Consider the following 13,479-nt stretch of genomic DNA (forward strand, 5'->3'; position numbering starts at 1 on the left):
TTCATATACAACAGACTTGAATGAGGAGACAATCTGCAAAAGATTGAACACATGGATGATGATAATAGCAGGAATATTTCTATATAATTTTTCTCGTTGGGTGAATCAAGTCAAGTCAAGTTTATTTGTACTTTGTTTGTATCAGTCTTTCTCTGTTATTACTTGAGTAAATGTTTACCATATAAGACAAATAAAGGGCACATGTTTTTTTTTGCTGGGGTATATTTGTTTACATTTGATCTGCACAAATGAAAAAAGCGCAACATTATATTTTTTGTAAAAATACATTTTTCATTTATTGTGCAATGAGAGTTGTCGGTGAACTCAATTGTACTGCAACAGTACTTTTTTTCTAACATTGATTCGAGTGAATAACTATGCACACGCAGAACTAAGATTTTGTCATGAGTCTTTTCAGAACGGAGTCAGTTAGTTTAAACCGGAAGTATGATTATTTCTTGCAATCCCACCCCCTTCCAAGTTACAATTGGTATCGTCCAAAGATGGCAGCCTCCTTGTTGAGAAGATGCATGACTGCTGCTGTCAAAGTTAAACGTTTCTCTCCGTCTGTGTCAGGTGAGTCCTATTCCAAGTGCATTTAAGGCACTGATGGTTCATGTTTTATGCAGTTAGTTTTAGTTATTAATATGTGTACTGGAATTGTCTTCTGATTTGACGTTGGATCAAGAAGAGCTAAATGTCCGCTACTCTTGTTGTTAGCTAGATGGAGCTCATAGCAGTCAGTCCATCTGGTTGTCTCTCATTGCAGAGGTGGCAAAAGTGGCCTTTTAAACCCTGCCAACAGTAATAAAACGTATGAATGTTTCTGCAGCCAGAAGATGTTTACTGTCATCAGCTTATTCAGACACTACGCTGTGGGAGGCAAGAGAAAAGGATCCACAGAATTTGGGTAAGAATAACAGTTCCCATCAAACATCACAATTAAGTTTGACAGTTTAAAAGTTGCATTACTGTAATGGTGAAAAAAGAAACAAATTTTCTTTGTCTCGTTTTCTATGTGCTTTTTTTTTTTCTTATCCACTGCACGTTTGGTGTGTGGTTTTGCAGGACTTGCAAAGACCACATGGTGGAAGTGTAGCTCCACTTATGTTATTGTGCTTCTCAGCATGGACTCCCATCATATTAAAAAGATGATTATGCCAAATGTTTAGACCCAAGATTTAATTGGTTGTTCTTTTGTTTTTGTTTTTTTTAAACAATGTGAAGCTTTGCTGGCCAACAACATGGACAGGCTTTATGACAGGAATCTTCCTGTTAGCTCCCTGACTGTCTCACAGGTGAGTTTTGACATTTATGTAACATCAATTTGAAGTGATCATTTGCTTAGCTTACATTGGTTCAATTTGTGTGTATTTTTCTTCCAGTTTGTAGACAATATATCATGCCGAGAGGAGGTAGACCAAGCCGAGTACTACCTTTTCAAGTCAGTCAGTCAAATTTGCCACTGTCAAGCTCTCAGTTATATTTTTGTCACTGTTTTTTTTTCCCCTTTATGTTTTCCTGGAATGTATTGTCTGTTTGCTTTGTCTGTATTGCTTTTCTTTCGCTTACTCGCTTTGCATTGTTCCCTCCTTTCCTGTTTATTCCTTCCAATGGAAGTCTGATTACAACATTTAGGACATTTCACGATGAACAACGGGCTGAAAAACCCCCCACGTTTTGGTAGTTAACAGTATTGCACTAAAACTACTCATCTGATTTCCACAAAATATGTGGGTTAGTAAAGGCATATAATTATCACTTTTCAGTTGCCGTATTTTGTTTTGACTTTTGCATTTATCATCAGCGATAGTTTACAGTAACGCAAATGCTCTCAGCAGCATGCTGACAAGTGGTTAGCACGGTTCACGGTCAGTTGGCCTGCTGAAGGCTCAGAAATTTCCATTTGTGTTTAAGTGAGTGTGAATTATTTGCTTGTCAATGTGTACATTGAGATTGGTTAGCAAACTGAATTCAATCAGAATTTGAATTAAAATGAAAACACTTCATGTCAACCTCCAGGTTCCGTCACAGTCCAAATTGTTGGTACCTTCGAGAATGGACCGTTCATAGTTGGATCAGGCAGTGTCTGAAATACGGCGCCAGAGACAAGGCCCTGCACACACTACAAAACAAGGTACACACTTGATAGTGTCATTTCAAAAGGCTCTGAAACAACATGCTGCTGAAATTAGCCACGCACATAACATGGAATAATAAAATATTTGAATCCTTCAGTATGTTACTTTGCAGATTTGCACCACAATACTAAATGGATTAGTTCAATCAAAACTTCTAAATATTTACCTCAATTTAACTGCAGCTGTCTGTGGACTTCAATATTGTGTGGAAGGAAAGAAATGCACACCGTGTGTTTATTGTAGGTCCAGTATGGAATCTTCCCAGACAACTTCACTTTCAACCTGCTCATCGATTCTTTCCTGAAGGACAAAGACTACAAGAGTAAGTCATTGAGATGAGATTGCGCAGTTGGAGAAATACACACAATGTATTTCTCTAGCTCTTAATCACATAAACATCTCAAAATGCCCACACTTGACATATTAACGGTCACAAATTACTGGTCACAAATGCACAATAGTTTTTAGTGTCTCAGATTTTGGGGGGCGTTGGAAGCCTTGATTTAACATAGATTTGAACAATTGAGTCATTAACTTTAGTTGAATTCTAATTACAGTATTGCATTTTAAATCAACTTAAATTATCGTCAATTATTAAAGTAAACAGAGATAACAATCAATAAATCAACCGCTTTCAAATTCAAACGTGGCGCTTGAGCTCAAACGTTCGCCCGCCCCTTAAGGACGCCTTAAGACTTACAATGTTTACATATTATTGCTAATAGGTCCTCTTGTGCCGAATCCATTTCCAGGCGCGTCCTCCGTGGTGGAGGAGGTGATGCTCCAAGAAGCCTTTGACCTTGAGTCCACGCAGGTCCTGTCTCTCTATACCCTGGCCAGTTACCTAGAAAGCAGACCCCAACTCACTGTGAGTGCAACCAAAACTCTGGTTACAAAAAGACAAACAAAGATGGAAGCTGTGGACACAAAAAGTAACATAAGGCATGTCTGTGTGCTCAGGTGTCGCAGGAGCGAGCGCTGGGCGCCTCGCTGCTTATCTGCGGCCTCAAGCAAGACAACAGCGTAGGCCTCACAGCTAGCTTCTTGGGAAACCTTCTGCTAGGTGAGAATATGAGAGGACAGGATGGAACAAAAACTATATGCAGTATTATCCTCACCTAGATGTCTGTTTGTTTGTCAGGCAAAGTGGAGATGCAGAAGGACATCCATGCTGTGTTCAAAGGCATGCCCCTCTTTTGGGAACGAGGATATATGAGTCGAGCACTGGCCGTCATGGAGAGTGTTGCTGCCTCGCCCGCTGACGTCAAACTGTCCAAAGACTCGGTAAGGACCAAACCTTTCTCAAGCACGACCTCTTGTTCATACAAATTGTTTAAAAGAGACAGAGTAGACTTTTTTTTTTTTAACCATTAAAAACAGTTTTCAGGTATCTTACTAAAACGTCTCAGACATTTGATTTTGTTTTGTTTTTTGATGACGAGAAATAAAAGAAAACCTGGCATAAAACACCCCTGATGTAGGACATCCTGGGTCACCATAGCAACCACAGAGGTGCCATTTATAACAATACAACTCACTGTGTTATTTTTATGATCAATTATATGCTGTTTAATTTTAAATCTTACCCCTTAATTCCTTCTAATTCTCTTGTTTATCTTCCCAAACAACATCCTCACCTGGTCAGGAACACAGCACAGACACTCTTCATCAACTAAGATGGAACACACTCACACACACACACACACATTGTCATATTTTCATTATCCCGCAGTCAGGTCCAGTTTGATAATTCAGCCTTTTTCTAACAAGATCTCGAGAGGGCCCGGAGCGCCCGGCGTGGCTGTAACCATCCCTGACACAAACGCCCTGTGACAGACATAAATGGCGAGCGTGCACGTAGGACCACGGGACGTTATTTATCGACGTTATGTCACAGTACCTGCCTGGGGTCAATGCAAAGATTGCATTAAGACATGGAGGTCACCTGTCAAATCTCACACGCGACTAACTGTAGCTTATTATGTTTGTGGTGTAGCATTTCCTGAAGGTTAATTTGATTACTTTATTCATTTCAGTTGGTTTATCTCGAGGACATGCTGCACGAATTGTCCTCCACCTCGTCCGACTCTTCTGATTCATCTGGAGAGGAGTCATCAGAGGACGAAGAGCGGAAGGAAGTTGATGAAGAAGACCAGGCGGAAAGAGAAAAGCTTTCTGAATATGAGAGCAAATTGAAGGTGTCGGGAAATTTGTTCGAATTTTTTTAAAGGAGTCTGTATTAGACCTGCCGTGTAAATCCAGCCTTCTATTTTTCTAGGCGATGGGCAGCCAGCTGGAGACTCAGGGAAAAGTCGACACGGCCGACTTTCGGACGTTGGCAACTGGTCTCGCCCAGCAACTTCTGCCCTCGGTGGAGAGACCAGACCTGGATCAGTATCAGAGTCTTCTGGTGGCCTGGGAGGCCGAGAGGAAGCACCTGATCCAGAGGGAGCAGGAGAACAGGAAGAAGGCCCAAGAGGAGAAGGAGCAGCGACTCGCTGCCAAGGCGGCACTCCAGCGGCAGGTTTAAAGGCTCCACACTGCAGCTATCACTTTGTCTGTTAATATTGTACATGTTTCTTTTTTTTTTTTGGTTAAGTCCAACATTCAAAGCAAATGGCTTCACTTGTGCAAGTCTCGTCATGTGAACTTTTGTGATTAAAGAAGGACGGAATGTTGTGATCACATCCTCCCATTCCTATTTCTGTTCCTGTTTGTGCTTTGGTGCGTCTCGGGGAGTTTTCTCCCATGGGGAAAGAAAGGGTTATTGCGTTGAAGAATTTACAGATAACTAATCTGGAGAAAATGGATTCTTTGCTGGCAAAAAGGGAATTCACTTGTGAGCTTTCAACACAATGAATGCATTATATCGTTCTGAGCCGTGTGCTATGTTTTCTAGAAAAGCCGACGCTGCCCCTATCAAACATGAAGCGCTTGACTACATGTGCAATGCCGTTTGGATGTGGGCAAGATAATAAATCCCCCGGGGTGGGGGTGTTGTAAATTATTGAATGGTGGGGCTGTTACCGTGGAGTCCACAACAAATGTGAATCCAGAAGAAATCATCGGATTTATTTATTTATTTATTTATTTATTTGCCCCTATATTTAAGTGCAGTGTAACTGCATAATGGTTTAGATGACTTAAAATATATTTTAGAGTTAAATCATTTATGCTAATTTTTTTATTTTGGTAGTGCATAGAGTAAACATTTTGATTGCTAATAAACATAGTGGAAGACTGTATGTTTTGTTTTGCGTTTGTACTGTCTGATGGACAAATAATAATTGACTATGTTGGCGTGGCGCCTTTCCTCATGACTCTCTAGGAAATAAGATGTTATTGGATCCACTAATAGACGTGGGCCTTAGGGAACGAGGCGGCTTTCTGCCGGAGCTTCATTTAAGCCACATAAATACAAGCAAGCGAATGTTTTATCAACTTGGAAAGCAGACCCAGGAAATTGTATTGCCAGTTGAGATTCCAGCTGGTGAGAGATATTAACCAGACACCGGCACGTTTTATCAAGGCGTGGGTTTTTTTTTTTGGGGGGGGGGGACAAACATCATGTTCTGTTCACGGGACCTTATGACCACAAACATCACTGGCATGCACTTTTATTTCTATGCAAACAAAACCAAATGTTCCTCATCAGGACTTTTTTTTTTTTTTTTTTGAGGCGTTGCAAAATGTACTTTACTCTCCACCAAATTGCCACAAGATATTTCATTATTCGTCGAGATCAACGGCTTCACAAATGGCGTCTAATTTGTCTGCCTGTTTGATTCCAAGAAGGCGAGCGCAGCATTTGTTCTGACAACAGTGCAATTTGCTCATTACGTCAAAGGTAATATTCAATAATTTCCAAATTCAATTTAGATGCTGTCTCCTTTACTTGTGGGCTCTTTTGAAAATTTAATGTGATTTGTATGAAATGAATCCTTTATACAGTATTCAATGTTGTTAATGGGTTTCTTTGTCAACATTTTCTCATAATGTCGCTTGTGAATTTGTCTATTCGGTCTAAGTGGATAATAATTCACCATCCTTTGATTGTTTGGTTACAACGAGATGTTTTTGGAAATATTTGTCCACACAAACTGTACACGTCCCACTAATTCGAAGGAGCAGCACTCCCACTAAATCCAATGACTCATCAAGTGACTGAATTGGACTGGAATTTCATAATTTAATCATAATATTTTCAAAAGAGTCCACCCTTTCTCAAGAAGAGCCAGTCAGAACATTTGGAAGATCTTGAGGAACAAACTGAAGGTGAGACTGAACTCGTTTGCTTTGAGATAAGAGTGTCACATGGTGGTTCTTCACGATTAAATCTAACTTGTTTGGTTGTTTGTTTTCCAGCAAAAGCAGAAGAAAAAATTTTCTAATATTTTATGGTAAGTTTAAAAAATTTCCATTCATCCATTCATTTTATTTTATGCTAATTTGACGTTATACTGTATAAAGTCACCCAGTGTCACACAATAGGATTTGAAAATAAAATAAAACTTTGTAGATCAACCAACATTGTTGATTGATTGTCTATGTGAAGCCCTTTGAGACTGCTTGTGATTTAGGGCTATACAAATAAACTTGACTTGACTTGACTTGACTTGACTTGGTGAGGCTATTTTGTTCCTAGAGCCTTTTATACAAGCATCATGGAAAAACTTGTGTTTGTTTATTCATCATCACGCTTTTGACCTATTTAGCACCGCTAAATTCTACCTTTATGTAGCCGCTGTTTAAAAAAAAAAAAAAGCTACGCTAATGCTGAGTTAAGTTAATGATTAACACACATAACGGAGCTGACTTTAACTTCTAGACAAGTGCAGGAATTTAAATAGTTACACTGGACGTGTTCTCCACCGTCATCGGCGGTTATCTCGGCAAATGTTGACTTACACTCTGGTGCATCAATTGTTGACTATAAACATAAAAGAATTTGCAGCAAATCCAATTTGACATTTGACCCATGTCAATAATCTGGGAAAAAAAAACTTGTGCTGATTCTGTTCGTGTGAAAGTCTAAACGGTTGACATACGAAATGCTGAACTTGCATTTTGTTTGGTTGACTATGATCACGTTACCAGCAAACCTACAAGAGTAGACCAAAGTACGCTATGGATTATTTTCCCATTTCTGAAATGTTGTTAGAGTGAGATGTTCTGTACTTGCATTCAATTGTTTCTCAACAGTGGGCCTGATTTCCACTTGGTGTCCTTTTTAAGATTAAGCTTCATCAAAGCTGGTTGTTCCATTTTCTTTATTTATACCTTTTGAGAATTCAAAACATTTTGTACTCATCTCAGAAATGGACAAATTAAGAACATGATTTCTGTGCCGTACGTCAGACGTTAATTATGGCAAAGCAGGTTCTGAGGTGTGCACATTGTCCTCTTAGAAAAACCTGGCGGGAAATGCTTGCTTGTCTGTGCCTGCCATGATGGTTTACTCGTTGACTGTTTGATGACGACAATGATATTTTCCCACCCGTCAAAAAACCCCTGCGGCCAAAACATGATATCAGGTGATAAAGCGACGGGCGGTTCACACCTAGCTTCAAAACCCAAACAAACATGTACACTGAGGGCTTCAAAAACAAGCTTTAACTGAAGTTTAACCTTCTTTGCTCTTGCAAAAAAAAGTGACTTGACACCTGCAGTCGTTTAATTTTTCTTCTCTTATTGCAGTCGAGGCATCAAAAACCCTCAAAGGTTTCAAACAAAACGTGATGTTTTCATTTTATTCACAAAGTGTTCCACAATGCAAAACCTAGCAGGATAAAAATAATCTGATTATCGAGTGTTACAGACAGGAACACTGATTGTGACTTTTTTTTTTCAACTCTACTATAGCTAGTGGCAGCTTGCCGCAGGTTATCTGACTGCGGCACACAAATCCAGGAAAAGTGCATTCTTAAGACGCCTAATCAGACAAATCTGCTTTCAGTACATTCTACAGAGGCCCAGAACGAGACCGACGTACAGGATTCTGACATCATACACGATTTCGCCCATACACCCACGTTATGTAACAATCGTGTTTGGAAAAGAAAGAACACTTTTTTTTTTTTTCAGTCATTCCTCCTTTATGGAGTCGACACCCAGAGATGGCAAAACCACAGTGCAGATTCTTAGAAATTATTTTGAGCCATTTACCCAATTGAAGTAAAAAAAAGCCTCTGATTCGGAAAATGCAAATATCTGTAATCAAATGTAAAGGGACGAACTATATAAAGTTTTTTGTCTTCGTTTCCTTCCCAAATGACGTGCTCCTCTCAAAAATAGTTTTCACTTTACAATTATTCAAACAAAAGCTTTCTTTTTTTTCCTCCCCTGTTTTGAACCTGGCAACAAGGAACATAACAAATGTGCTTTCCAAGCACGCAGTCTCAATCAGTGCGATGACGTCAGGCGCCGCCACTCCGAGGCCAACATGTTCTTCTGCAAGCTCAGGGAAGGCCTCGAGCAGTACACACAAATCGTCTGCTTTAGTAGCACATTAAGTGGAGATCGAGCATCGGGAGGCACTCGCACTTTTGCAGCAACTGTGTTTTAAAAAGTGATTGAACTCGGTCGTCGGGGCAAGGAAGCTATTTGCTCTTCTTAATTTATGGCTAGCACACACTGGCATACTTTTTTTCTGTTAGATAAAGCGTTCCGCCTAGCCACCCGACTCTTTAGGCCACGCTTGAACATGACGAGAGATTGCTATCTCTTATAGGCTAGTGAACAGCCAGCATTTGCCATAAATTTTTGCAGCTCTTTCAGTGTTGCTGACTACGTCTTAGCAAGTTGCCTGATCAATTTTCTTCTTGCCTTTTTATCAATTTTGATGGGATATCCCATTTTTTGGGCCATATTGTCTCTGATGAATGATGACTGTCTTTGCTGTGTTTTGTGGTATACCTTGGAATTCTTTTTGTCCACTTCTTCTGATTGATACCATTTGTCCCCTATCAAAGTGTTTTATTTTATTTTATTGAGTTATACAGGTTAGAGGTGATGTAATGCCGTGTATACTTTTTATATGCATTGTAAATTGATGTTTAACAAGCGACATTAGCTCCTCCGTTCACCTACAAATATGAAAAATCTTTTAGCAACTTACTCTGCCCTTGCAACTCTCTTGTTAGAATTTATTTTGAAAGACTTGCAAGTTAAAAGAGAAAGTGTAGTAACAGGCTTTGGCATCCTTCCAGGTAAGCCTTGCCCTGTTAATGACTGAGGTATTTTATTTGCGAGGGGACGGGCACGTACGAGACAAGAGCGTCAGGGTTTGACGGGCGGGAAATGAGGCGTTTGTGCCTCAAATGATGTCAGGTGATGTGCCTCATGAATAAATATGTCCAACACGTCAAATGCATCTCATTACATGCAGCTAATACAGGCCGTTTATTCACTCGACTGTTCAGTGCTATGTGTGCCAAGTCAAATAGAACTTGAAAGTCTGAGGACAGTCCAAAGTCAGCCAAGTGGTCATATTGGATGTGGCTCAAGCCAGGCCATGCGAAAACTTAAACACCAACAACAACAGTCTGTACCTAAAGGTCCACATTTGAATTTTAAAATAAACAGTGGCACCAGTGCATTTGTTAATGAATACAGAAAAAGTTAAATAATATTAAAAAAAAAGTATGTCAAATTCGGTACTGTATGCAAAAAATATACATGTATTAAATAATTATTTATAATGAATCATGTCATAAAATACGTCTTCATTTATTTTTAATAAATATTTAAATAATGAATGAATCATTGAATAAAAATCCACTCGTGGTGGCTTCTTTCCACTGAGAGCTGTTTGTAAATTTTTGACAGTTGCCGTGAGAGAACCCTAAGTGGGAGGGACTCGAGTGTTTGAATGAAGTCACCGCACCGCAGTGTGGAGCCTGACTTATCTCCACACTCACTCCTGCTGAGATTCTCACCACAGATGCTCCTGCGTTGGGACTTTGAAAACAATGCCATCGAGGTATTCTGAGTGGAGGTTCCAGTGCGTGGAGAAAGTTCTTTTATAAGTCAGACTGGATCTTCCAAAGGATGGAGAGCACGACGTCGACGAGCGAGCAGTCCATGACGGGCCGCACGATGATCCCCACCATCCCGTCCATCATGTTCATCTTCGGGGTGGTGGGTAACGTCATTGCCATCGCGGTGCTGTGCCGATCTCGCAAGGAGCAGAAAGAAACCACCTTCTACACGCTGGTGTGCGGTCTGGCCGTCACCGACCTGTTGGGCACGCTGCTGGCAAGTCCGGTCACCATCGCCACTTACGTGAAAGGCGCCTGGCCCGGCGGGGAACCCTTGTGTCAATACTTCGGCTTCACCCTAATCTTCTTCTCCCTGGCCGGCCTCAGCATCATCTGCGCCATGTCCGTGGAGAGATACATGGCCATCAACCACGCGTATTTCTACAACGACTATGTGGATCAGAAGCTGGCCGGCTTGACCCTCTTGGCCATCTACGTGTCCAACGCGCTGTTTTGCGCGCTGCCGGTGTTGGGCTTCGGCCGCGTCCAGAAACAGTACCCACAGACGTGGTGCTTCTTGGAGTGGCGGAGCGACGAGACGAGCGACGCGGCGTTCAATTTTATGTACGCTGGCTTAAGTTCGGTGCTGATCCTGGCAACGGTGCTGTGCAACGTGCTGGTGTGCGGGGCTCTCATTCGTATGCACCGGCGCTACGTGCGTAGGACGTCGCTGGGCACTGACCTGAGCCGCGGCAACGTGGACTCGCGCAAAAAAGGCCGAAGTTTCGGACGCCTGGCCGGTGCCGAGATCCAGATGGTCATCCTGCTTATAGGCACCTCGGCAGTGGTGCTCATCTGCTCTATTCCGCTTGTTGTGAGTCTTTACGCACACTTTACGCACGGTCGAGCGCACGTCAGCCTTCCCACTCAGAAACCTGGGTTTGTTTAATTGAACGCAAAATCTTGAGGACTTAAAGGCAGCAGGTGGATTGTACGTTCTGCCATCTAATTGAAGAGCAATCAATTTTCTGCCAGTCCATATGACCTGGGGTGATCAATTACTTTATAAATCATTTTCAAACAATTCATTTAGTGTTTGCTACTGAACACGTGGGTTTCAGTGACGCTAAACATGTTCCAATTTCCATGCTATTGCGGTTGAAGTCAAGTGTGTTTCCTGTTCTTAGATTGAACCTCTTGTGTGGAGCATAAATTGATTTTATTGTGGTCACCCGCACAAAATAGATTCTAAGACACATCACTTGTCTTGCCATATGCAACGTCAATGACATATTGTCTGATATTCTTAGAAAAATTCACAACTCGAATAAAATAGAAGATTCTGCTACAATGTAGATGAATAATTTCCCAGACTTTTTTTCCAGTTCATGTTTTGTGGAAACTGGTTGCCAGGTAGCTAGAAACCGATGCAGGAACACAACAAAAATGTTGGGCAAATTCAAAATATTTTAAGTTTTGCTGTTGTGGGAATTGGCTTATCCCCATTTCACAAAAAAGAACGAGTTCTTTTTGAGCTGTTTTATTTATCTTTCTAGAGTTTTGAAATGTCTCATCGCCGTGCTCTAATTGCAGGCTCAGGTGTTTCTGAACCAGCTCTACAAGACGCCGGTAGAACTACGCTTGGAAAAAAACCCCGACCTGACGGCCATTCGCTTTGCCTCCTTCAACCCCATCCTGGACCCGTGGATCTACATTTTGCTGCGCAAGGCCGTCTTCCGCCAGCTCGTGGAGAACATCAAGTGCCTCTTCTGCAAGATGGGTATCAGGGGGCAGAGGACTAATGGCAACGGGAGCTGCCACTGCATGGATGTGTCGCCCCATCCTCCCTCCTCAACAATCTCCAAACGGGACTCGCGCTCGGTGTTCGGCGACGTTCCGGATATCAGCTCCCAGACTTTCTTGGAGCACCCCCAGGGAAGAATATCGCCTGACGGGAGCTGCTGTGACAATCACAAAGTGGAAAATATATCATGGGCCTCATCATGCGAGCATGGCGACGTGGCCCCAAGGACAGAAGAGGACCATGTGCTCAGCGGCCCCCAAGCTAAGGACCCTGGACTACAAATGTCACTCAGCTCAGTAACTATTGATGAAAAATGCATCTGAACTTGCACTGACTCGGAAATGGAGCCCACGTGGAAGGAAATACTGAGTCATATCTCACAGGCAATCAGTCAGGAAAAATAATGCTACCAGTGAAGACTTTTGTACTGTTGCCTCATGACAAGAATGTCTGGAATGCTGAATTTCCAAGCAGCGTCCAGTAAATGGTTAAACTTTCTCCAAAACCTGGATGTATATGAGCTAAAAACTATTACGATTAAAGATATCGACTCTGGCCAAAAGGAAACATTATTTGTTTTGTTTGTCCGTCCATTTGTTAGCTCATAGTTACATCCTGGTTCAGAGGTTAGCATTGGACTTACAAGACTCGATTGTTTAAATTCTAGGACAGAATCATTGTAACTCTGAAACAGTGGTTCAATTGTTGTCTTTTGACTGTGGTAAAAAAAAAAAAAAAAAATGGAGTATCATATGTGCCATATGTTTGTCCGTCCATGTGTCAGATAGCAGCCAGTTCAAGGTTGAGATGTTAGCATGAGAAGGAAGTGAGTCTACCATTTGAAATCAGAGGAACAGTTCTTTTTGAAAAACCAAAAAAAATCACAGAAAGTAAATTCCTCTAATTGAATATGGTGGTACATTGTAATTTTGTCTGTCTGTAGATCAGCAAGCTGCTCCTTTAGGATTGCTCATGAAAAAGGTTTCAGTGTGACTCAAAATGCAAGAACTGAAACAAACATTCCTGCAAGAAAAGTGAACATTTTATTTGTATGCATATTTGTGAAAGACTTTCTTCATGACAAAAAATGAAATAAAGTACTGAAGTGCCATCTATCCATCTATTTCAAATCCCAGCATTGCGAGGCAGACATGCTAACCACTAGCGCACCGTGCTGCTTGCGGAGTGCCGTATTTATTATTTTTTGGATCCATCAATGTGTCTGAGTTGTATCAACTTATTGAGGTGAACAGAGAAACAACTTTTATTTGCCTCTCAGTTTCCTCACTAATCTCTGCTTCTGTTATTAGGTACACATTTGATAGTGTTCCAACAAAAATGACTTCTTTGTGACTCAAGCAATGGGAAAAGACGCCTTGTCCTATTTTTGGGCCACCTTGTGATAAAAAAATTTGGACAGATTTTTCAGTTAAACGAGTAGAGCTCAAACATCAAAATAACAGTTGGGGCCAGCTGATTCATGAATTTGTGGTCAGCAGAAGCAGCAGCAGCAGCAAATGTGAGCCTGCTGGGAACTTTCTTTGTTTTGGATTCT

General features: G+C 41.3%; 2 protein-coding genes across 3 annotated transcripts; both read left to right on the plus strand.

Annotated features, from left to right (window-relative positions):
- The first annotated feature begins 446 nt into the window (after window positions 1-446).
- On the plus strand, window positions 447-4,842 carry mrps27 (mitochondrial ribosomal protein S27). The gene is made up of 11 exons (XM_085910002.1): window positions 447-576; window positions 833-910; window positions 1,228-1,298; window positions 1,386-1,444; window positions 2,023-2,137; window positions 2,385-2,463; window positions 2,894-3,009; window positions 3,102-3,204; window positions 3,283-3,425; window positions 4,178-4,339; window positions 4,420-4,842. The coding sequence occupies exons 1-11, from the start codon at window positions 504-506 to the stop codon at window positions 4,669-4,671; spliced, it is 1,251 nt and encodes a 416-aa protein (XP_085766128.1). The 5' UTR covers window positions 447-503; the 3' UTR covers window positions 4,672-4,842.
- Window positions 4,843-10,054: 5,212 nt separating this feature from the next.
- Window positions 10,055-13,029, plus strand: ptger4a (prostaglandin E receptor 4 (subtype EP4) a). 2 transcript variants are annotated; one of them, XM_085910541.1, is made up of 2 exons: window positions 10,055-10,994; window positions 11,714-13,029. In XM_085910541.1, the coding sequence occupies exons 1-2, from the start codon at window positions 10,191-10,193 to the stop codon at window positions 12,245-12,247; spliced, it is 1,338 nt and encodes a 445-aa protein (XP_085766667.1). In that variant the 5' UTR covers window positions 10,055-10,190; the 3' UTR covers window positions 12,248-13,029. The 2 variants fall into 2 exon arrangements, with proteins under 2 accessions (XP_085766667.1, XP_085766668.1); XM_085910542.1 differs by having other exon boundaries at window positions 11,720-13,029.
- Window positions 13,030-13,479: the final 450 nt, after the last annotated feature.

This window comes from Syngnathus leptorhynchus, chromosome 4 (assembly GCF_054491065.1).
Source record: "Syngnathus leptorhynchus isolate UIUO chromosome 4, UIUO_Slep, whole genome shotgun sequence".
Taxonomy (NCBI): Eukaryota; Metazoa; Chordata; class Actinopteri; order Syngnathiformes; family Syngnathidae; genus Syngnathus; species Syngnathus leptorhynchus.

Excerpts from the sequence above, each read along its gene's own strand:
- mrps27 (XM_085910002.1), top strand. The coding sequence starts at position 504 with ATGGCAGCCTCCTTGTTGAGAAGATGCATGACTGCTGCTGTCAAAGTT. Across the intron at positions 2,464-2,893 it reads GAAGGACAAAGACTACAAGA|GCGCGTCCTCCGTGGTGGAG; the intron begins GTAAGTCATTGA and ends ATCCATTTCCAG. Across the intron at positions 3,426-4,177 it reads TCAAACTGTCCAAAGACTCG|TTGGTTTATCTCGAGGACAT; the intron begins GTAAGGACCAAA and ends TATTCATTTCAG.
- ptger4a (XM_085910541.1), top strand. The coding sequence starts at position 10,191 with ATGGAGAGCACGACGTCGACGAGCGAGCAGTCCATGACGGGCCGCACG. Across the intron at positions 10,995-11,713 it reads TCTGCTCTATTCCGCTTGTT|GCTCAGGTGTTTCTGAACCA; the intron begins GTGAGTCTTTAC and ends CTCTAATTGCAG.